Here is a 24,180-nt window from a genome sequence, read left to right on the forward strand (position 1 = left end):
ACTGCTCTCCTTTTAATCAGTTTTTACAGAATAATACATTAATAATCACATTAGAGACAAGATGGGTTTCCTGTATACAAGATTGTGCAAGCTCATTAATTTAGATTTATAAAGGCTTTACCAGTTTCAAAGAGGAGAGGCAGTACAAAGCTTTTAAATAGAGGTAAAACACAAGTAAAAGGTACAGAACACACACTACTAACTCAGCAGAGATTAATTCTCAAGCAGTACAGGCTCAACCAAGTCACCAGCTGTTACCCAGCCAAGAGGATTCTTCCCCTCCTCATCCACCGCTCTCCTGCTGCTCCAGCTCTCCCGCCACGCTGCCAGCCGACAGCTGCACCGCAGCACGGTCACAGAAGTTCCACTCGTGCCAAACACACAAGCTCACTCGCCTGAAGCTCTGCTGCCGAACAGGCCTGCCTCCTCCGGCGGCTCCGGCTCCGGCCCCTTCATCCACACACCGCGGCAGCGAGTTCTCGAACTTCTGCCAGAATTTGGCTCAACAGAACATGAATGTTTTCAAGTGATACAAACCAACACTGCGCTCACCAGAAACTCACCTACAGGAAACAGGATCATGTTTGTGGCTTTTTTTCCTGAAATTTATGGCAGTTACATTCAGCATTTGGTAGTATAAGGTCTTCAAAACAAAATCTCTGAAATTCAAACACTAACAGGTGATACACATTCCCATTCTCCTCAAAGAGGATTTAAAAAAAGCTGTAAAGAGAAATCTCATTTACGGTTAGGAGCAAAAATGGGATTTCCTAGGGATGAAAAACCAGCCCTTTCCTTTCGCTCCTTAGCCCACAGAAGGAAAACCCCACCCCTGTGACACTAACAAGCACAGCCATGCCATCATTTAGGTTGGCAGCTCCTCCAGAGGCACCAACACCCAGCGCCAAGGGCAACGAGTGAGCCTCAAGCCCATGACTGCAATCTGCTCCTAATGCCCGCTCCCTCCTCCCCTTCCCCCAAAGGGTTCCATTCATCCTTCAGTGGTTGCAGTAATTTAACAACAGAAAGCACCAAGTTTCCCGCAATAGATACATGGTTGGCTGGTGCCTTTTGGCAACAGTTCTGTTACTTTTGGTCCTTATGCAGGGTCTTCTCAACTTCACTATTGCACACTAAACCCTAACAACTTCACTTCCTAAACGTGGATGTAACCTAGCGTTTGAAAACAAAGTGTTACAGGACACAGGGGAAAACAGTACAAGGACATTACAGGAAGGTTTTTAACTCTTTGGAAAGCCTAATTCTCTAACTACACCTATCAAGACCACAGAGTAGACTGAAAAAAAGAAGCAAAGGACCATCTTGCTATGAAGACTCCCAATTCATCTGGGGCTCTGTGAAGCACTCACTGGGTTTAAAATAACTATAATAATAAATAATAATAGGCTCCAGTTCTTTTAAGTATTTTTCTAAACAGAAAAACAAAGCAATAAAAATTGTGAAGGAAATGGTTCTTGCCCCTTCCATAACAGAGAGCAAATCAGAAAGACACAATGGTGCTGCTCAAATCCTGCTTGCCAGGTTTGCAAAGAGCAGCAACGCGCAGGGCGATCATCAACTCCAGTATCTCTGTGCCTTCTTCAAGGATTGTACAAACTCTCCTCGACTAAAACCCAAGCTGCAGGACTACAAGAAATTTCATATATTGGTCTTAACATCTCAGATATTCAAGTAATAATTAAATATTACAGGACACTTCAATATCAATATATTTCTATTGCTTTTAGATATGATCTGGCCATATCTTCAAGGGCGTATTTGTGCTTCACTGCTGAGTGTTATTGGTCAGGGCTGTGCTTGCAATACTAAGTTACGTGTTCAGCACCAAAAACCCATCAAGGCTAAATAACCAGAATATTGCAGTGCTACGGACTGAGTCACCTCAGTAAGGCAGGTTGGAAGGATTCTGTTTCTACAGAGTATTGCTCCTCCACACAATCAAGTCTCTTAACCGAGGAGAAAGACTATAAATAAAAAAGTTACCATCCCACCCCTTCACCTGTGATTAGTTTGGCAAGAATGCTACACTGCGTTACTAGAGTCCTAGAGAGTTAAGTTTCTTTCATCATGCCTTGACAAGTAGCACAGCCAAATCAAGCACTTGGCATTTTACACAAATTGCTCTAATTTCAGTTAACCAAATGATTTATCCCAAGTACTAGTTGCTTCCAGGTTTTAATCATCAAAATGCACACACAGAGAAATCAATCATACTTCGAAAAGAATGCAAGAAAGATTTTGTTTGCTTTACCACTCTCAGACACCGAGTCTTAACACATCCCTCAGTCAGAAATGCAACGAACACTCTGAGAAGAGCAAAAATAATACTGACATGAAAAACTTAACTGCTCGCTGTCCTTTTTCACTGTAATTCTTGCTAAAAAAGAACAGTAAGGACTTACACACAGCTAGCAACCACTGGCTGACACTCAGACTGTTTCAGTCGTGAAAACCCATGCGGTGGTGTGCATAAAAACTGTCAGTTTAAGGGAAAGGTGGGGCAAGACATCTACAAAACACCCTGAACTGATGTCATGATATGTTTCATAAAGAACAGTGTCATATTTAAAACATTCCGTATGAACAGTAAAACTCGCACTGCTGCATAGCAGACAACACGGAGAACATTTAGTAAAAACATTCACTGAAACCCCTGGCATATGTATTTAATGTCACTAATCAAAATATATATTACAGCCCAGGTTCTGTTAGGGATCTCTCTTTGGGGTTTGTACAGTATACACAATATCTCAGAAAAAATTTTACAGTAAGCTATTTTATTTCTCCTTTTTATATTATTTATCTACTGTAACTTACAGTCCCTCTCCTCTATATATCCCAACCTCTAGAACACCCTAATGCCCTAGCCAAAAAGTGTTCAGCTATCTAATAAGCCCTGTCTAGTATAAATTCCAGTTTTAGAAATTTCAGTAATCTTAATTACATTTTAATAAATAGTTCAGTTTGCCCTTTTTTAATCTTAGCCTTTCGAGGAAGTCCTTTCATTACCAAAACACAGTATGTCACAACCTGTTAGAGGTCAGAGAGGCTTTTGCTTGTTTATTCAAAGGATAACGAGTCCAAAGATAATTGCAATGCATTAAATATAGGTATATAATATTTACACTGTCCTCTCAGATTTTAAATTTAGGTGAAATACAATCAATAACTAATGTCAGCTACTACAAACTTTCGGTGTGGCTGGTGTTTTATTAATAAAAGGTGTTCTTAAGCTAGAAAGTACACTAAGTGGTTGCCCTGATTCTTGTTTCAGTTTTCTATTAGAAATTAAATGAAGTTAATTATTCACGTGAGTAAGAATTCAGGAAGAAGGGTGGTGCAAAAAAGCATGAAGAATTTTCTGCATGTTTTGAAATTCCAAAATACCTGAAAACTGTGGTCCCTTTGCAGTGCCAGTATCCATAGGGGAGAAAAATGCAACCAAAAGAGAAGAGGAAAACCTGTTAAATTAATTTGATTAGTAAAGGTGTGTTTTAAAATGCCTCAATTCTGTACAGTATTATACAAGGAAAGTCTCTTCTTCAGCTTTTGCAGCTGTTGTACATTCTTACAGACTCTTCTTCTGCTAACAGTCTGCCCACACATGTGCTGTTTGAGTTACTTGCGATCGTCAATAGTTTTAATGAATTCAACCGCTGCCGTAAACTGCATCCACCAGTACGATTCTTCTCCAGATAAACAGTTGGCATAGAAACTACTAATGTACTGAACGGTGGATAGCAAGCAAGGTGGGTTTGCCTGAGGGTTAAAGAAGAGAGAGATACTCACAGCTTGTTTGCAAAGCTAAACATAAAACATTACAAGAGACAGAGCAGCAACACAATTCCATTTGTACAGGGATCCTCACACATCCATAATACATGATTATGTAACATATCCGTAGGGTAGTGACTGCTCACCCATTTCACATGCTTACAGTGCATCCAACTCAACAAAAGGAGCATTTTTCCAACACGGAAAAACGACTAGCAGCTCAAGAGAAAGAAGGGTAACACTGGCAGAATCTATCAGAGTCCTCAAGGATTTGAACACATGGGAAAGCCCATCGTTTTAGCATCTGACGTATGACAGACTCTCTCCAAACATGGATTTGCCAAAAAGGGTCAGATCTGTGTGGATATGGGTCCTGAAAGGACTTTAAGGAGGCAGAGATGACATGCTGGGGATGCAACTCAAGAAAACCTCCACACAGCACCTGTACCCCTATTTCCTTAGTTCCACGTGCAACATTTGCTTGCGTTCAAAAACCGTAACTGTGACCACATTCCTCATGCTTCTATTTAAACCTGCTGAATTAGATCCGGTCTGGAGTCTAGCAAGCTCCTAGTTACCCAAGAGGATTACTTTCCATCCTAAAATGTGCTTGTTTATTACAAATATTAGCTGGGATTTGTGATCTTTGTAAAAGAACTCACCTTTATGAGGACAAAGACCAAAACAGGCACAAAATCATCTGCCCCAGGTACCGAATCTTCATTTGCCAGACTGAGCAAGTTCATGATGGTTGAGCACATTCGCAGGATACACTGCACTTTGTCTCGGGGGGTTTTATAAGCACTTATTGTGCGGATTTCAGACTGTGCAGATGGCCACGGTGCCTCCCTGAGATATACCTAGGAAGAAAAAAATCATGCTGCCAGTTCTTGTTTGTCCAGGTTACTATTATACACCACAGAGGAGCCAAAGTACCAGAGACCTGGAAACAGGAGCAGGGCTTCAGAGAAACGGGAAGCTCCAAGTCATTGTGGTTACACTACCACAGTGAAGGTGGCTTCCTGCTGTGTTATTAATAAAAACTACAAGGAGCCAGCACTTTGTGTGCGACAAAGATAATTAGCCAGTACTTCTCCTGACTTCCCCAGGACACTCTTTTGAATGCAGGCAGAGCTGTATGTCCCAATCTTCCATACCAGCACCTTTAAGTCGTACAGCTCAAATGCTGAATTGAGAACTTGGAAAGCTGCAAATGTCCAGCCTCCAACAGACTTCTTAGCTTTTGGTTATCCCATTAACCATGAGAAATGCAAAAGCACTGGGCAAATTCACAGATCCTCAAGGTTCCATTAAATTCGGGCTAGTTCAACCAAAACCAGGAGAGGTGGCCAAATCGTTAAAGAACCTAGGGATCAGTTAGTGGAAGATATCAAAGCATGGGAACAGCATGTTTTCCCTGCAGATTATTTCAGCTGTTACAGGTAGAAAAGCAAAGCCTCTCAGCGTAAAACTAAACAACCCTCTCCCCATCCTAAATAGAATCAAAACTGAGCACCCCAACACACAAACGGAAGTGCAGGAAAGGAGAAGCTGCTACCTCAGGTATCTGGAGTGCTTTGTGGTTCGCAGTCACTACTTTCGATAACCTCTGTATGTGCTCGTGAAGGAGCCTGAAAACAAACACAAAAACAAGGGTGAAAAGTAAGCAGCTGCCAGTGAGCCAACCCAGGGTTTCCCACTAGTTTGAAGGTTGACACTACAGGAGAGATCTCCAGGAATCCATATGATCCTGATGGTCCCACAGCTAACGGACACCAGGTCAATCAGAGACACAGAGGATTTTGCCGGGCAATCAAGTACAACCACCCAGGCAGGAAAGCATTTGAACAGCAGATATCCTAGAACACAAAACCTGAAAACCCCAAATGCATGGAAAATACTGCACTACAGCAGAAAACTGACAGGGTTCTGAAGCAGATCTTGGCCATTCGCTCAGCATACACACTTGCAGATCTGAAAGTTGATATCCCAAGTCTTTACATTTACAATTTTATTCTGTTTGAGCAGTTTGTTGAAAACACAAACTTTTGCAAATGATGCTAACGCACTTCCTTGTTCTTTTACAAACCATTCTGACAGAACCCAGAGTTTGCACAGCATGGCTGGCTTAGTCCAGTCTGTCACATGGAGATGGCACAGCTTCCGCCTCTATCAACCGTAAAGAGAAAACAGGTACTTCAAATTACACCGACTTACTGGTCACGCAAAATATCTCCATCCTGATTAGGGTAAAACGCCAGTTTGAAAATCCGATTCATGACACTGCGTTCTATAGCCAACTGTGCATCCTGGAGCTGTTCTTCGCTGGCATTCTGCCAGATGGTGTCCTGAGCCATTGCCCCATACAAGAACTGCAGAAAATCCTCCACTTGGGCTGTTTTATCATCTGCTGCTGTGAGTTTCTGGAAGTCTGACAAAAAGTAAAGAGAAAGAACATTCAGTTAACTAAAAAAACTGGAAATCGGTTTTTTTCTGGAAAGAAAAGCCCAGAATCTACTTCATACTTCTTGCCAGGCAGCACTGAGGCTCCATTTTGCCCATACCCCAGTTTGGGAAATTCAAGCAGGAACCCTTTAAATAAGTAGAGGAATTAAAGGAAAAGCATACAGAACACATTTAGGAAAGCATATGGTCAAAATACTCAACTCAATAATGTGTTAGTCACTTCCTGCAGTACCAGCTCTTGCGCCTTCTTTCCAGCCACCCACAGAGCTAACACCCAGAACATCGCTGGAACAGTCACTGGCAGGAACCAGCACATGCAAAGTTGTCCAATGCTGAAAGGGGCCAGGGGCACAGGCGAACGCATCAAGAAAATCCACGTACCCCTGCCTTTATTAAATGTGCATCGTTGCAACACTCACATTTATCTACCAAACACAGAACAAGTGATGCAGCCAAATTAATGCAGCATGACCATATCGCTGGCCACTCATCAGCTTCGTATTTATAGCAGTCTGCACCAGAAGACAACTGCCACTCATGTCTGCCAGCAGCCTAAACGTCACAGCTGCCAATTTCTCTTTTAGATCATCCAGAAATAGCTGTCTCCCTTCTGTTCAATGAAAGGGCTTTAACTCCTTCCTGGGCCACTGAACCGTATGAACAGAACTTCAGCGCCAGTATATATCAGTTCTTATTTACTCCAGCCTATTCAGGCACATTTAACACGCAGCATTCTATGCTCCAGGAGCAAGAGCTGACTCCAAAGTGACTTTGTTCTGAGATAGATCTCCTCCTGGTGCCACTATCCCTTATGCTATGACATTTTTGAATCTTTGATTCATTCGATTCCTACTAGTACCGTTTCCCACATCTCCTAAGGTGCAACCACAGATTCTATGCTGAGGACTGAATGCTGCAACTTAATTTATCATTTAGCAGTAGATCTAAAATAATTAATAGTATTCATGCTTATTCCATGGAGCAGGTGCTAGATAATATGACTTAGCAAAACTTTTTAGGCCAAGTGAGGTCAGGTTAACTTCATTCTCTTAGCCCATGACAAATGCAGACAGTAACCATGGCTTAGAGGCCACAACATACTGTTAAGTTACAGTAACTGCTCTATTTGAGCCATTAGTTCAGCAGCTGAAAGGAAAACTGTTTCAGGAAATCTGCTCCTCAGATTGGCTGTGGTGCTTTAAAACATTAACCAGAATCAGAGTCTAAATATGGAGTAAAGGAATATAAACATTCCAGAGCCTGCATCAATCTTACCTTGAATAAACTCCCTTATTTTCTTTTCTTTGCTCTCTAACAGTAGCCTCACACATACTGTCGTGAAGTATCTGTTGGCCACTTCTTTATCTCGCAGAACTCTTTGCAACAGCCTTTCCAAGTGCGCCTGTGTCGTCTGCAGGCCTTGGCGACATCGAGTTAAATAAGCGATATATGGAGCTCTTTTCCTAAAATAAAGAGTGCTGTACATTAGATTCATAATAAAGATAGAGACCAATGGATTTACAAACTGTTAAGCTGTAGTGCAAGAGGAATCTTCAACCTGTTGTTTGAAAACGAAGAGAGCATCTGAGTTAGGAAGTTCCAACTCATACAGATTTCTCCAACTGAATCCACTGCTTCTGCAGCACTCCAGCATGCAGGACAAATGCCAACTCTAAACAGCATTTTTCATGTGTTAGAGCTGAACATCAGCCACAAACTGATTTAACCTGAGTTTATCACTATCTGGATTGACTCAGGATCGAAGCTTTTTCTAAGCCATTCGCAGATAAGTGAGACAATTTCCCCATTTTGTGACAAAGCAGAGATGTAATCACCCAATTTGGTAAAGTACAACTGAAACCAAAAGGGACCTTCCCAATTTGCTAGTGAATACATACATGCCTTAAAAGCCCTTAATAATAAGATACTAAACAAACTACCTATAGTCCTCTGCAATAGATGCCAGCAGCTTTCGACAGGTTCTGTTATCAAAGCGGCTTACACATCGCATTGTCTCCTGCAGCTGGGCCATCAGGTTCTTGTCTTGGAGGTTAATGGCTTCAGCCAGCTGAACTTTCAAGAAGCACACAATTTCATTATCTAGTAAAGAACAAAGGAAAATTATTAACGAGAAGAAATGTAAGTACATTGCAAATAAAACTGGTTTTGAATTTGGCAAACACGTAACAGTTTAAAACAAGGCTTCTGTACATGAGGCAATGAATGTTATTTGAAGAATAATTTAATAGTCATTTTGAATTTTCTAGATATCAAGGGATAAGTTTTCATATATCTATCTTATTTAGTATTTGGAACCATTCTGCAATGTGAAGAGGACCAGAGAAGGTCCCAGAGAAGGCAACAACTTCACCTGCCTGCAAATAAACCTGGAATGAGTGGAGGGATTCAAACCCGAGGCATGTACTAAACCAACACAGAGGCTCAGTAAATCACTCAGGTTACTCTAGCTGTATGAAAGCGCAATTCCTAACAGCACGTGTATTTTGGCAGTCTACACTACAGCTTCAGGCTCTCCCTGTGCTGTATCTCAGATACTTCATTACAAAAAATCAGACAAGATATAGTTGGCAGGTTTGGTTTTGGAGTACAAAAGAAAACATCATGGGAAGCAAAAGATGGCCTTTGTCTTCTGTATCTGTGCCAAACAGAAGCCACCAAAAATGGTGCAGCACAAGTGCCACTAGGAGTAAGAAAAGACACAAACCATGTAAAATACCTGTATGCATAAAAAACATTTACCTTCCGGGTCTGTGTGGTCTGGCAGACCATTCCTTGTTGAATGTGTCAACATCGGAAAGGCAACAGAATCTGCTGAACAAAGAGCCAATCTCAATTTCTTCTTTGCATCCCTTAAAGAGGAAAAATACTTTCTTAACAAAGTTTCTGGAAGTTCTGCTCCTTCAATAAGCAGTCTGTACTTTGGGGAGTCGGGTTTGGTTTTTTAAATACTGCCTAAAAGTTATTTAATATAATTGTAATATACTAATGTTGTTGAGACTTTAGAATATCAGTTCTTTTACTGTAGCAGCTAGACCAGTTCAAAGGAATTTTCCTAAACACCAAACTGCTCTATCCTCTCAGGTCACGACAGTCCATGAGCCTCTTCATCAGTTGAAATAGGACAGGTTTGAGATGCTTAAAACTAAAAGCAGGTAAAAATTTACATTGACCCGTATTAAGATCTTTGTGCACACCAATTACACAGCTCCAGCTTTTAATTCTACTTTGTGGGTAAGATTGAATCTGAAAATGTATTTACCTATAGGAGAAAGCAGAACTTTGTGGCTGTGCTACTTGACTTGCAGAGTCTGGGAGATCATCTGCAGACATATTTTGCAAAGCTTCATCACGTGGAGAGTCGTGCATACTTTCACCATCCCCAATAGCCTCTATGGAAACAAAAGAGACAACATTGCACTTGAAGAAAGGAGTCAGAAGAAGAAGCCAGACTAACATTCTCTGCTGTTGTCTTGTTATTCTAAGGTCAGGGGGTGGGAAATGGAGACAGCAAATAAGACAACTTGCTCTGAATAAGTGAGAAAAGTATTTAAAAATACACCATCTACAAGGCACTAAAAAATTGCATCAGTTTTGGAAGGTGATATAAGTACCCATTAATAAACAAAAGAAAAAAGTGGTAAGATACGTGCTATTAACAAACCACCACCTCAACATGAAAGAGCAGGGGATACCAATTTAATTGCCAGTCTCGGAGGGACTGTCCCACAGGCTGACAAAACCACCCTGGCTTAGAGTTCACATTGTTCAGCTGTTTGTACTGACACCAGTCTAGAATGCTGAAGTTTTTATCATTAAGGAGAAGAAAGCTTGTTGGTGAGGATTATAAAAGCCAGGTTCCCACCTGCGCCATCATAGTTTACTAGAGCTCCTTCACTAGGACTGGTTCGCTTAATTGCATTCCTGTATTTGTCCAGAATGTCCTCTGCAGCTTGCGCCTGCGCACTGAGCCTCGGGCTGGGATCATCTGAAAAGACCATGAAAGCCAACAGAAGTTAACCTTGGCTTGTGCCAACTGAAGGCAAATACAAAAATTCAGACCTACACATCTGGCCTCCATTTTTAGCCACATCAAACAAACTGCTTGTGTTCCATGTTGCCACAAGTCTGAAGCAAAAGCAGAAAAAATAAAAGTAGCGGAATGAAAGTGAACAAATAAAGTGAGATACTTTGCACATTTACACTGTGTACACAACTGATTCATGTATATTTGAAGACGTCTAGAAATGATTAGGCAAACAGAAAACTAAACACCCAAGTTCAAATCATGTTCAATTTAGCACTTAAGTAATTGTTAGAGGAATGTGGCTGCAGCCATCCTTACAGCTCAGCTCTGTAATACGGGGATGGGGAGTGAGGACTTGAGTGCAGAATCCAGCACTACACACACTAACAGTTTAAAACCAGTCTTCAAGGCAAGGAGTGTTTATCCACTTTCTCATTCAGAAAACCAGTTGTGAACATTAACAATTGCGTACACTGCTCTGTAAACAGATACCCGGCAGGCACTCGAGCTCTAGAGGGCACTTCAAGAGAGGAGATCACTGTGGTGGTATTATTCACATACCTTGAAGTGTTGGGTATCTGTCAGGCACCATGTCATCTTTGTCTTTTTCTTGTTTTTCTTTCTTTCTAAAGGGAATTGGAGCTGCAAATGCAAGGTACCTTATCAAAGGCTGTTCTGAGACAATGCCAGATTGAAGAAACTTTTGGAAAGTGGCTAATGCAGTTTGACATCAGGTGAACTTCAGTAAAAGCATAAGTCTGTTTGTGAGGTGAAGCAGAGCTGTACTGTCATCAGCTGTAGTAAGCTCTGCTTTTAACAGACCTGCTGCCACGAGCCAGGAGAATGGCTGCCAGAGGCAGCGCGCTCTAGGCAACTGCTAGCGAAGGGAGTCGGGGAGCTTCCGGTTTTTATTTACGTGTTTATTTATACTTTAGTTAGCCAAAAGCCCTAACTCAAATACTGGTCACAATGACACGAATCTTTTCTGGCAACTCATTCCCTTGAGTTCGGGGGGAAGGTGCAAAGCCAGCACACTGTGAAACAGAAAAGCCAACCAAGTGGTATTAAAATACTATAACATCATCTAAAGTCACAGGGAGACTGTAAGGATCACACTGGTTCTTTTCTAACTGAAAGTCTCTTTTTAAAAAAGGCAAGAATATCTAATATGGCACACATTGTTCCATCCCCAGCTGTCATCATTCGCGGCATGAAAGCCAAATACTACCTTGAACAAGCTTTGCTTTGTAAATAACCAAGGTCTAATTTTCACTTGCACCATTACAAGAGATATCCCAAGTTATCCATACCCTTCAGCTGGCACACTGCCACCCGCAGAGAATTAAGACAAGTTCTCAGGGAAGCTGCAGGGAAGTTAACACCATATGACTATGAAACGCCTGGTCTCACATAAAGATTCCAAGGTTACTGACTGATTAAGATAACACAATGCCTGACCAAATTCCTTTCAGCTTACACATTACTTCATAGGCACTACATGCTTCGTACTTCAAAAATTCTCTCTTTATTGCAACCCTTGCAATTTTATAAATAAGAATCCATTATGTCTCAAAATTAAACAGGACTGCCAGGACTCTGTAACAAACCTATGCCAGTCTGGTCAGCTTTTTAAAGTGAAACTGTAAAAACTTCCCACAGAACTGGCTGAAGATACAATAGTGTACACTGTTACTGAAGTCCCAAACCAGACGGACATGGTCCTACCTTTGGGCATTGCAGACACAAAACGTTTTCTCCACCAGGGCTTGTTTCTGTCTGACTTCTCATCATCGCTGTCTTTTCGTTCTTCGATCTGTAGAAGGACAGAGTCTATATTTGAGCATTTACCATATCAAGTGTAAAGATGAAATTTCTCCTTCCCATCAAGTGTTGCTACATTGACTGTAAAACCAGAACTACAGCGGAGCACAGAAAGCCACAGCGGATCAAGTTAGAAATATCCCTCCTGAAGAGGGCAGCCTATAAACGCAAAACCAAAAACATGAAGAAAGAGATTTCACTTATTTCTTTAATAAAAAAAATAAATTACTTTTCAGGCTGCTGCAGCATTTTAAATTTAAACACCACAACAAATCTATTCCTGAAGTCTCACCAAATCAAGTAAAGCTCATCCAGTAAATTTAAGAGAAGTCAGATTAATTTAAGCCATTCTGCACATCGGTAGATCTAGCTTGCAAAACATTATTTGCCAACGTTTAAAAGGTAACAACAGTCAATTGTAACTCATTGACAAAGCACATTTAATACCAGTTTTCTGGCATCAGATGCATCATTAAGGTAGGCATCCTAGGGAAAAAAAAAGGTAAATAGAAGCCTTACCTCTCCCCTAGAGGAGTCTTTACTGGGAGACGAAGACGATGACTGAGATGCAGCCACCAGAACGGCTGCTCCAGTGCTGGTGGTCGGCATAGGCAGCTCCCTCTCTTCATTACCAGGACATCTTTTCCACCCAGGATCACTCATAGGTCTCCGAACTGATGACACTATATCTGAGCTCCTGCTGCGGACTAGCCTCTCTGGATAGGAATGCCTCTGCTTGAACGCTTCTAAATCAGTTGGAATTAAGCTGTGAGACCCAAAGTTTGGCAATCGGGCCTCATTACCTCCCATAGCTCCTTCCAGGATCGGAGGATCTGGTGGCGGGTGAGAGGGTCTTGCATAGTGTACTTTAGGCCTTACTACAGCCGATACCCCTGCGGTCATAAACATAAAAGAAGCCACAGACACTTCAGATTCTTCCAAATTAGCCAGTACTAACATAGAAACATTGCAAATGCCTGTTTTTCAATAAAGCTTATTCTTTACAACTCACCCTCATTTGATGACAGAGGGTCAAACAATGCAAGCAAAGAATCTGTCTGCGAAGGAGGAGATGTCAACTGACTGGCTCCTGAAATCAAGGTGGGGAAAGGGTTAGCGCTGTGCCAAGAACGACCTGCAAGTAAGGGACACTGGGAAAACAGCCCTCAGCAGCAAAAGGTTACAAAACTTACATTGCAAAACATTTTTGAAGATATTCTGATATGAAAAGATCTCTATAGCACTGAAATGATCAAAGAATCACATCACAGAAAGTGGGGAAATCTGGAGGAGCAGCCCAATTGCAAAATGCAAGAGGACAGTGAATGTAACCAGACTGGATTAGGAAAAGGTGATCTCGGATCTCGTACTCAGGCTATAGTCCTATAAAGAACTGGAGCCTCTTCACCAAACAAATACAGTGCCAGCAAATACCAAAAATGTCAAACTTAGCCACCAGAACTTTGAAAGTGGAAGAAAATGTAAAATGTAAGGATTCTACAAATGTCATTTGTAAGACTTCAGTTACCAAATTTACAGGGTCAGTAACTCACCATGGGCCGTTTCGTCCATATCAGGACTGGTCACAGAATCTTTTCCCCCAAAGTCAGAGCTGCATTCGGACCTGAGATCCTCAATTTTGTTAGGAATATCCTCAGATGTTGCACTAATACCTTACACATAACAAAAGAAGCAAGGGTAACAGTCATTCAGAGTAAAAGGAAACAGGATCCTGAAGCCGTTAAACAGTTTGGTGAACATTGCAATAAACGAGCACCTAGAGACATTATGAATATCTACACTCCTAAAGTAATATTTTATTTCTGCTCTACACCTTCAACTGTTTTAACATAGCCATGAGTGCACTGGGACAAAGGGCATCAGAAAGACACTTCACTCTTAAATGCTTTGCAAAAAGCAAAGAACTGAAGTAGATATCTGATTTACTTAAATAAAAAAGTCCTGATAATAAAACTAAACACAAGAAAGTTAGGAGTTTCCCCCAAATCAGTACTCCAGTGCTAACCACTGCTATTGTAGCACAGGGTATCCAACCATCTGCTACTTTCTTTATTTCTTCTGGGAGATGAACAGAGAATTACAGCTTTGAAAATTCCAGAATGAGTGCAAAGTTATTTTATGAGTGAAATGATGTACAGCTAAAGCAAGCGCAGCAAAGTGGATGCTGGTCATGTTCTAACAGAGCATCGTGTTTTCAGAGACAATGAAACACACCTGATACGACGCTGAGGCCTGGTGTACTGGGTCGAGAACTGACCTCCCTTACATCTGTGTCGTCAGACGTGCTGCCCAGCCCAGAGCAGCTCTCCAGTTCTTGTAGTCTTTCCTCTTGTTTTAAGTCTGGGGCCTCTATAAAAGAGAGACAACAGAGGGTAGAGAGAAAACATATTATTACTCAATGCCATCATCCCTTAATAGTCACATACAGAAGGAAGGGGGAACATGTTGATTTTGTGTATTAAGTTCTACGCTAACTCAATCACTTCAGCAAGTTCTCTCCCTATACAGGAGGCAGGACTCTGCCCAGATAGCAAAACTCTATCTGCACAGGCATTTTAAGAAGTTTTTACTCGTTTATGTATTGTATTTCTTCGAGACAACAGTATACAGTCACACCTTCACTAACCAAAACAAACTGTGATCCTAGACAGCCCTATGTAACATCACAGGGAAGGAAAGTAAACAGAAGTTTGCTTTCAGAATCCCTTCTTTTCCTTTTTGCCCCTTAAAAATTTCTTCAGTAACAGTAAGTCTCTCACAATGCTTTCTGCCTTCTATCTGCCTCAGAATAGTCTGTCCTTTTCACACTGGAAGTATCCACAAACACTAACTTAATCCTAGGACAATAATTGCTCAAAGAAAGAGAGGAAGAGGCAGTTATTTTGCATCACCTGCCCCTGAAAGAGCCTTGATTCCTGCTAAAGAAATAAGTAAAACCCACTCGATTCTGACCTGAATCACTCGGCAATACTTCCACACTCCATGCCTCACTTGTGGTTTCTGATATGGTTGAACCTGTGCAGGGATCAAGCAGCACAGATCCTGAACCCGGCAGGCACAGCAAGCTGCCCAGCATGTTCTCTGCAGCTGCGCCTGCAAAAGGAGAGCAGAAGCATATAGCTCGATATAGGCTTCCTGACAACAGTTCTCATAAAAGAAAAATACAAGCAAATTTTAAGTGTCCTTAATAAAGTAATTACAAAAGGCAATGTTGAAAAGATAGAAGTGAGCAAACAAATATGTCACAGGTCATGCAAACAACATCCTCCTACGGAAAAGTTCCCATTTGATCAAAGAAAATATGCCAATTTAGAAAATAAGAAGGGTGGCCTTGCAGCCTCGCTATTTCAGAGGGAGCACAAAGCATTTTAACACACCAGATGTACCCAGCTGTACCACCACATTACCTGCTATTTCTTGCAAACGATCTTCATCAATATTTGGATCAAAGTCACTTCCCAAGACATCTGTGCTCCAAGTTTCACTCACAGTTTCTGATATATCTCTGTCATCAGTCAACCCCATCATGTCACGGATTTCAAATTTACGGAGCTTGTCATCAAGATTATCCTGAGTTGTGGCTACATAAAAATAAAAAGTTCTCATTTTTTAAAAGGTTCTTCCAATTACTGCTGATTTAAAATAGGAAGAAAACCCAAACAAAACAACTCCTTTATTATGTCAGGTCAGGGAGTGATTTAAAGTGAGGCCTGTAAAGTGCTATTATACTAATCAAGAGATGCTGCCTGAAGACAAGTTTTTAGGCATATTTGAGACTCAAGATAAATCTTAAAACTACACATGGTGACTTATCAACCAAAGTGACAGACTAAACGAATAAAATTTAGCATCCTATCAAGAAATGGATACAACTCCTGTAAGAAGAAGTCATCACAGAAAAGCTGAAGCCTCCAGAGATCATTCACATCCACTCTCCCTGCTCAAAACAGGTCAATCACAACAGGTTGTCCATGGTCATGTCCAGTCACGTTTTGAGTATCTCCAAGGCTGAGACACCACAATCTTTTTGGGCAACCTGTTCTAGCATCTGACAAATCCCTACTCAACAGGAAGCTAGTCAGATGCTTTAAGACTACTCCAATCCAGATTACCCTGTTGTCTGAAGGGGAAAACTCGGTGTCCAGCAAAACTTTACAACTGGTTTCCTGTAAAGGACTTAAGCCTCAAAATCCCACGCAATTTCCTTTTCCTAACAATGTACTACAAGAAAAAATTCTCAGGGAAAAAACCCTGAACCATAACTAAATGCAAATGATTGCACAGGGAGAACTTTTACTTATTTTTTCCTGAACTAGATGATTTTCTAATATTTTTGCACAGAACCTCAGCTTTACAGCTACAGCCCCTCAAGACCCTTGTGTGAGGGGATTTGCACCTGCCTTGTTCGTGCTCCAGCAGCTGCAGAGCTTCAACGCCATTGCTGCCAGAGGGGCCTGCGCCAAGCTCTGACACAGACTCCCCTTCTAAGTCCAAAGACGACACAGAGTTGGAGCGATTGGAAGGACCTGTGAAAACAGATTTTACTGTAAACCTGATTTGAATAACACTTCATAACTATACAGCATTAACAATCCAGGACATAATTAACTACGAAGATGAAAAGAAATGAAGTAGCACTTCCAATATAAAAAACTGAATTGATGAACTGAAGGTACATTTGTTCTGTTCTTGATCTCTATTCTATAGGCACTGAACCCACACTGTGATTTTTTCTTCCCATGTTTAGAGTACTATACTAATTATTATAACCTACCAATACGTTACCAGAAACAGCTGGAATCTTACCATCACTGTCAATATAAAAAGTCTCCACCATTCATTTATTTACTCATACATTAATTTGTTTTCTTATTTTGAGGAGAGCAAGAACTAAATTATGGAAGTTACACAAATTAATGCATGCCCAGTGATCTGTACAACCACCTTCAGCATCACAAATAAAGTTGCGCTTTGTTGTGCCTGAGGTTCATATAAAGGAATTTTCCAGAGTCCAGAAACTACTCTGAGATCTGTAATAGCGTATTAAAACATGATGAAAAATCAGTCTGAGAAGTCCAAGTTTAGAGCTACGTACAGTTATCTTGATAGTTAGCACTGCACTTAAGTTTCAAAAAGCTCCCCCTCCGTTTTCTCCTTCAAAATATGTTTCTTTTTTCCCTTCCAAATTCTCAGACTCGGTTAAACCTTTGCAGGTCAAAATTTAGTTCCACACTTTTTAGTGTGAATGGCTAAGAGAAAAGAAAGGCTCTCAGGGTGAGAGAGCACAGTCTCCAGAAGAGCAGGTGGCATGCTGTATTTAACAGAAGGTCCTTGGGTGGTTAAGGGATTAAAAAAAAAAGGGACAAAACTTCTTCAAGACTTAAGTAGCCCTTCACCTTCAGATATGCCTTCCAGATTATCACTGCAGAGGGAAAAGCGCAAGGTTTTATCAGGTTTACCATGCAGTTTGTTTTCATCAACAGGGACATCTCCTTGTCCACCATCTCCAAGCTGCATATTTAAGACCTGGAGAGTGGGAGAAAGAAACAAGACTTCCTTAAAGTAATCTATTTTTCAGATAATTAAATAGTAAGCAAACATTGCACACAGTTTTGGGGTTTTTTTTGCATTATTTTCTCTAGATGTTAATGGCACAATCAAATTTCTAACTTCTGTTTGAAAAAAGACAGCTATCTCGAAAGTCAGAGTCTGGAGAGAATGTCAGGTAACCAAGACGTGAACATAAGGCAAGTGCTGATAATACTGGAGCCACCAGTTCCCTCGTCACTCCAGCAGAACAACATAATATGGCAACCAATTGTTATGAGGCTGCAAAAAGAGATAATCTGAACCATCAGGCAAGGCAGCAAAGATGAAAGCAGAAGCTATGCTATGGCTGGCGATAGAAAAGGCTGCAAAACCAGCCTCACCCTAAGCAGCACAGCCTGAAGACGCTCATGGCAACACAGCCACAGCTCCGCCCTCACAAGAAGCCAGGCCTGCGTGTTTCAAGGCTGAGCTGTCAAAAACGTCAGGACCAGCGTTCCGGTTCCATCATTCTCACCTGTGCCACTCGATCCAAGGGACGGAACATGCAAAGAGATAATAGATTCAGTTTCTTCAGACTCAGAACCAATAAGTTTGCATTTAAGCACGTTAGATGACAAAGCCTCTTCACAGATCTGCCAGGTTCATCTTTCCTGTGTTAATATGCTGCTTTTCATACCTTGCAGACATACTGAGGAAAGAAACCATCTAACAAAGGGGAATTTGAACGGTGCAACTCCAAATTCAGTACATTAAAGAAAGGATTTTAATTTCTATTCTGGATTTATTTCGGAACTTAAGTGTCAAAACTCCATTGCCATGGTATTCGAGAACACGGAGTTGTACTTTTCAAAACACTGAGATGTGATTGGTTTTGCATACCTCATTTTCTGACATCATTCCTGGAGTAATCTGTGGACCTGTCCCCAGAGAAATGACCAGCACCTCCTCTGGCTGAACTTCTGGGATTGTCTCCTGGGAGGATCCTTCATGATCTCCGTGCTGATCCGTTAGAATATTTGATCTGCTTCTGCTGCGAGTGGCTAAGCAAACATTTGGAAACATCAACATTAGAAAGCTTTTCCTTGTTTAAGGAGGGAAAAGACAGGAATACAATGGAAATATAGAACAGCAGTGTTTTGAATACAAAATGAAAAGTTGTATGAGACTTTGAGAGATGGAATGAGCGCTTAAATTTGAGTACTGAACTGTGAAAAAGCAAACTTCCAACTTAAAAGTTTAGAGACGCAAGCTATGCTGTTTGCCCACACAAATTCAGTGATTTCCAATCACAGAAATATCCTCAACAAATTATTTGAAAAAATGAAGAAGTTACCAACAGAAAAGGTCCAGGTTCCTGTGCTTCATAACTCTGTTTAATAAACTGATTTAGAAGTTCATTCTCCTAAAAAGCAGGGAAAACTTACTCTATCAGGTGTCTCAAACCCAGACACACAATTCAACATCAGGCGCTTTACTTTTGATTACTTTTGTGTCTTTTCAAGTAGCCTCATATCCCCACATTTGGCACTATGGAAGCAAAAACACCCACATGGAATTAATACTTCCAAGTATGGCAGCATGACACCAGTTATTTCTTTATTTGATCCAGGGAAAACAGGGCAAGTCACAGCCATTTGCATGGAAGTCACAGCCAAACGTTGATTATCTCATATAGGCACAAAAGGTGTTTGTAAAACCTACGTGTACGAACAGAATGAGTTTCATAGCAAAAAAGCAACTAATTAGCACAGGAAACCAAAGGCATGCTTAAGTCATATGTTCTACAGAGAAGAATGGAAAGAGGGCATTACCCACCAAAAGGGGTTACTAGAGTTATGTGAGCAGAAAGATTGGTAGCAGAGGTATCCCAGGCAGTAATGGCTGCCAATTGCTGTCCTGGATTTCGAAAGCATTAAAACAAAACAAAAGAAATAAAAACTTTGAGCAAAAGCTATTTTATACCATAAAATAAATGCTGTTGTGCCACTACTTTATAAGACCTGAACCATTCAGAAACGGAGTTAAAACAGCATGGGATAGGTTTGTTTGGGGTTGGCTTGGGGGGAGGTTGCCACTAATTGGGCTTTACATAGTCTCATGCTGTTACACACTACCACCAAACCTCTCACACAAACGAAAGTACCCCACATGGTCATATTCACGTAAATACACACTGAAGAAGAGTACCACACTTCCTGTTTTAAGAGAGAATATTCTTGAAATGGAAAAGTTCAAGACCCAGAAATGCTGTGCAAAGAGAGGACTAACCTCCAACAAACAAAACTGCATTACAACGTACGACAATTGGAATTAGATCAGGCAAATAAAGCAGAAAAGAAAGGTTCTCTTCTCAGCACACACCCTAAAGTTCTGCTCTTGCTTCCTCATCCTTCTCCTTATCCATTCTCTTGTGCGACGCAAAAATTTTAAACTTATTTTATCCCACTAATTAAACATCATCCTACCACTTCCCTAAGCAATCTTCCCTCTGAGATCTGCTTCCCATCTTGAAACTTTCCCTTTCTTATCAGTGCACTAGTGTGAATACCAACCGCTTCAACACTTTTCTCAAGTTCAAGCTCACCGTACTTGCATCAGAAAGTAAAGAAGTCACCTGGCCTTTGAGGGAAAAAAGAATTCTTTGCCATCTACACAGAAAAAGTCAGAACTGAAGGCATAACCCCAAGAGATGACTGAGAAAATGACACAGAAAATGTATCGAGGGATCAGAAATCACAAAAATCTGCTTGCTTTCCTTACCTATCGGTAGTCGATTTTTTTTGTTAGCTGGAGTAGTTGCAGGAGAGAGTTGTGGGGTATTGTATGGAGTCATTTCAAGGCTGCTGCTCTTCCCTGGTTTGTTCTGGGGTAAGTTTGCCAGCAAGTTTTCCAAAGCCATCCGGTCTTCCTTAAGTTGATCACTTGACATTACATTCCGCATAAAGCCAACCTAAAATTTACAATTCACATTGGTAAGTATTGCAGTGTAAATTATCAGCCTGGTTCATTCTATCTGGAAACACATGGGGAGAAGTTTGTACCCCCTCTTTTTAAGAACTGAAAGTATTACCAGAGTGGTCAGCTGGCTGTAGGTCATGTAAACCACTGTTCTACTCAGCCCCTCCAGCAGGTTAACAGATGACATTGGAGGAGTTTCAACGGCGCGCCCATCAATAACCACATCCAGGAAAGCAGCCACACAGCTCTGCAAAGAGAAGAAACAGTTTGTAAATGACAGGCCATTACTACAGGCTGGAAAGAACATAAGCTAAGTAGTTTAGAAATGCTACAAGTTTTGCTTCCTACTTTTAAACTCTTAGGATAAAATACCACATATTGTTAAAGGCACTGAAGAGCAAGCCAGAAAAGTATGTAGTCAGTTTGTCCTTCATTCATTTTCTGAACTCCAAAGTGTTCCTTACCTAAGCGTCTTACAATTCCTTTAAAAATTAAACTGTCCCTTCCTGGAGAACCTGCTGAGCACAGACTAAAACTGAAACAAGGAAGCAACAGACAGTACTACTTTCTAATTTGATGGTATGTCACACAGTAAAGGTGTAACTTTGTATGACGACCATGTAACAATTATAATTAGCAACCTGGAAGTTACACAAGCAAACCAACAGTTTTTAACCGCATCACAACGCATCACAGATCATTAGTGTCACCATGCCTTCAACGAGACTAATCCTAGTATCTTCGTGGATGACTCATACTTATAAAGGAAAAGCTGAATGAAAAAAAGCCAAACTACGCAAAAAAGGAAAAGAAGTTCCTTGCATTAAGAAATAAATTGGGTGTTAAACCAGATTTCATATAAAAGCTGTCTTCCGATCAAAACGTTTGGTTTATGTTCAGCAGGAAAACAATGGACAGTAACACAGCATTTCAGTTTAAAAGACGATTTGCTTCTACTTCATTTTTGTATTTTCTTTTAAGAAGCATTATATCTGAGTAGAGGCAAGAACCCCTGACCCTAACTCTAGCACCCAAGATTTTGTTCCCAGCTTTGTGCAGGGTTTAATCTGCTTTTCAGTACATGCATCTCGGAGGTGACCTGCCAAGTCCTTTGCAGTGTCTGAAAAGAGACTGCAGGGGACGAAGCACACACACGAGTCCCAGCTGTTTTCAGTCTGGACTCGTACTTTGTCAAATTTTGCAAGGTTGCTCTTCATCCGCGGATCCCCCTCTTCAGAACCTGTCATCGCCAACTGCTGCAGGAGCCTTCCAACCTGAAATGAAAAACAAACTATGAGGAATAAGCATTTCAAAACACCACCATGCTGACCCTAATACAAACTCCAGCTAAGACAACTCCTCCATTCTACACTTATTTTCATTTAAAACTCCAAGAAACACTTCTGGAAAAAAGCAAGTCATGTCCTTGCTTTCAGGGCAGGAAAAAAATGCAAGCTTTAGAAAAAAAAGCAGTCATTGCATTTAACAAGAAAATCTGCACACACAGTACACTATGAGCATCCATACTCCCCCCTTCCCAGGAACAAAGCACGGTTTGTTTTTGCAGCACGTCAGAACTGAGAGTTGAATCTAGGTCACCTTAAACCCAGAGATTTTAAAAGGCCGTGTATGTTTTACTAAGAATATAGTGGAGAAAAAAAAAGCGCAAGAGGGCCAGCCCTTGTTTCAGAACATATAATCCTTATTAAACTCCAAATGCAAAACAACTCTCAATTTTACAGTCACCCGTTGCAGGCTCTGCTACCACACGCAAGCAGAGGCACAGGAGAGGATTGCTGATGAATTTTAGAATGCTGGCATTCCCTGGCAATAACAGTGCAGTGAGTAAAGCTCGACAGAACGTAATACAGTGAGAATCACCCGCTGTCCTGTTTACAATACTAAGACACAGGGTTTGTTACCTGTGTGGAGAATACCCTTGGTCAAACAAGTGCTGCTGAATACTCTCAGGCCGCATGTCTACAAACTATCAGTAAATTGCCCAAGAATTCATACAGGGACCAAAACTTGTCATGAGGGCTGGGGGACACTATAAGCTCTAATAAAAGAGCACCTAGAACCCAGCAGAAACACTGGGCACTACTGCCAGGCAGGCAAGGTTTTTCAGCAAAGCATTTTGTTGCTTTGTGCAACACCTGGCAGAATCTTTAACATGAGCCAGAACAGCACGTTAGCTTTCACACAGTCCAGAATTCCAATGACAGACCCCTTTACCCTTCAGCTTCCATTCCTCATAACAGCTCTTAGAAAGCCCATTTGCAACTAGCGTGTTAGGAATACACACTATCATTTTTAAGTCACTATTTTAAGCAAACATAAAACTTTAAAGCAGAACTTTCCAGCCACAATAACACAAGTATTTTGTTAGCATCACAGTACCTTTGCTGCAGTAACATCAATTTGAGTGGGGAAAAAAAGGCCAAGCACATTTCCCATAGCTGGGTTTTTTTCCGAGACTACTTTAAAATGACTCATACCTGCATGAGATTAAATCTTGCCACCTCGTTTATAGGAGCGTCGGAAATGATCCCATACTGTTCAGGGTTAACGATGGCAGGACAGATGAAACACACCAGCAGAAGATCCGTGCACATTGCTCTGACCTCCCCCACCTCCAACCTGTCCACACACGAGAGCGTTTTGTACATCTGTGACACAATCCACCTCAAGCTGTGAGGAAAACAGTAAGTGTTTTGTTTGAGATAGCCAATGAACTTGTTCACCAAGGCCACCAGCTTGGCCTCATTGGAGTCGACCATCTCTTGGACTCTCTGCTTGAACTTCTCTGTGCCCTTCTCTCCAAATAGCTTTTCCTGTTGTATGGGGGAGAATCTCTCAATTAATTTGTTTGGGTCAGTTTCCAGGTGGTCTTCATCTTCAACCAGAAGCTGCATGATGGGCTCGTGTAAGGTCGCTGTAAGAAAAAGCTTTGCAGAAAAGAGTCCTTCAGAGAAAAGTTTGAATAGGATGCTGAATGCACAGGTGCCTCGTCTCAGCAGCCGCCTTGGGTTGTCACTTTCCTTGAGCTCAAACTCTATTAGATAACGGAGGACCTGAAGGAGGTAGCTCTCATCCTCCTGCATGATGCAATTGCCGTAAATGGAGGTGAAGACAGTGTGAATGACACTCTGAGTGTTGTCCTGGTTGAGCTTCTCTCCGGCAACCAGACAGGATGCAATAAGCCTAGGATTTTCTCTCAGCCTGTTGAGGAATTCTCCGTAAGCAGACTCCTGAAATCCCAGCTGCTTGTACCCATCCACAAACTGCGTATCCTCCAAGATCTTAGCATGCTGGCAACACTCAGCAGGAGAAGCTTCAGCACTTTAAAGACAAACATTAAAACAGTTTAAGTCACTCAGAAACAAACAAACTCCATAACTGATGCCACGTAGCCAATCTAGTGACAAGACTAGCAGCAAGGAAAAAGATCTTTCCATATGGATAATACAAATTATTGACAAATTCAGGAATAAGGGGAGTTTGCTCCCATAAACTATGAAGAG

At 41.3% G+C, this 24,180-nt stretch overlaps 1 protein-coding gene across 7 annotated transcripts in view; it reads right to left on the reverse strand.

The window, feature by feature from the left end:
* The window catches only part of GAPVD1 (GTPase activating protein and VPS9 domains 1), a 30,176-nt gene continuing 5,996 nt past the window's right edge, over window positions 1-24,180 (reverse strand). The window contains exons 3-27 of one of the 7 annotated variants that reach the window (XM_054084294.1): window positions 23,155-23,998; window positions 21,844-21,930; window positions 20,769-20,903; window positions 20,459-20,648; window positions 19,514-19,594; window positions 18,578-18,738; window positions 17,608-17,674; window positions 16,549-16,674; window positions 15,556-15,729; window positions 15,101-15,241; window positions 14,363-14,497; window positions 13,681-13,800; window positions 13,140-13,217; window positions 12,647-13,020; window positions 12,032-12,119; window positions 10,868-10,948; window positions 10,145-10,267; window positions 9,542-9,671; window positions 9,022-9,131; window positions 8,202-8,361; window positions 7,537-7,724; window positions 6,013-6,226; window positions 5,354-5,426; window positions 4,458-4,655; window positions 1-3,780 (exon numbers count right to left, since the gene is read on the reverse strand). In XM_054084294.1, coding sequence (XP_053940269.1) covers window positions 3,640-3,780; window positions 4,458-4,655; window positions 5,354-5,426; window positions 6,013-6,226; window positions 7,537-7,724; window positions 8,202-8,361; window positions 9,022-9,131; window positions 9,542-9,671; window positions 10,145-10,267; window positions 10,868-10,948; window positions 12,032-12,119; window positions 12,647-13,020; window positions 13,140-13,217; window positions 13,681-13,800; window positions 14,363-14,497; window positions 15,101-15,241; window positions 15,556-15,729; window positions 16,549-16,674; window positions 17,608-17,674; window positions 18,578-18,738; window positions 19,514-19,594; window positions 20,459-20,648; window positions 20,769-20,903; window positions 21,844-21,930; window positions 23,155-23,998 — 4,219 coding nt within the window. In that variant the 3' untranslated portion in view covers window positions 1-3,639. Of the gene's footprint in view, window positions 3,781-4,457; window positions 4,656-5,353; window positions 5,427-6,012; window positions 6,227-7,536; window positions 7,725-8,201; window positions 8,362-9,021; window positions 9,132-9,541; window positions 9,672-10,144; window positions 10,268-10,867; window positions 10,949-12,031; window positions 12,120-12,646; window positions 13,021-13,139; window positions 13,218-13,680; window positions 13,801-14,362; window positions 14,498-15,100; window positions 15,242-15,555; window positions 15,730-16,548; window positions 16,675-17,544; window positions 17,675-18,577; window positions 18,739-19,513; window positions 19,595-20,458; window positions 20,649-20,768; window positions 20,904-21,843; window positions 21,931-23,154; window positions 23,999-24,180 lie in introns of all 7 variants that reach the window. The other 6 variants (XM_054084293.1, XM_009569547.2, XM_009569546.2 and 3 more) reach the window with 6 other exon arrangements.

The sequence above is a fragment of the Cuculus canorus genome, chromosome 19, assembly GCF_017976375.1.
Source record: "Cuculus canorus isolate bCucCan1 chromosome 19, bCucCan1.pri, whole genome shotgun sequence".
Lineage (NCBI taxonomy): Eukaryota > Metazoa > Chordata > Aves > Cuculiformes > Cuculidae > Cuculus > Cuculus canorus.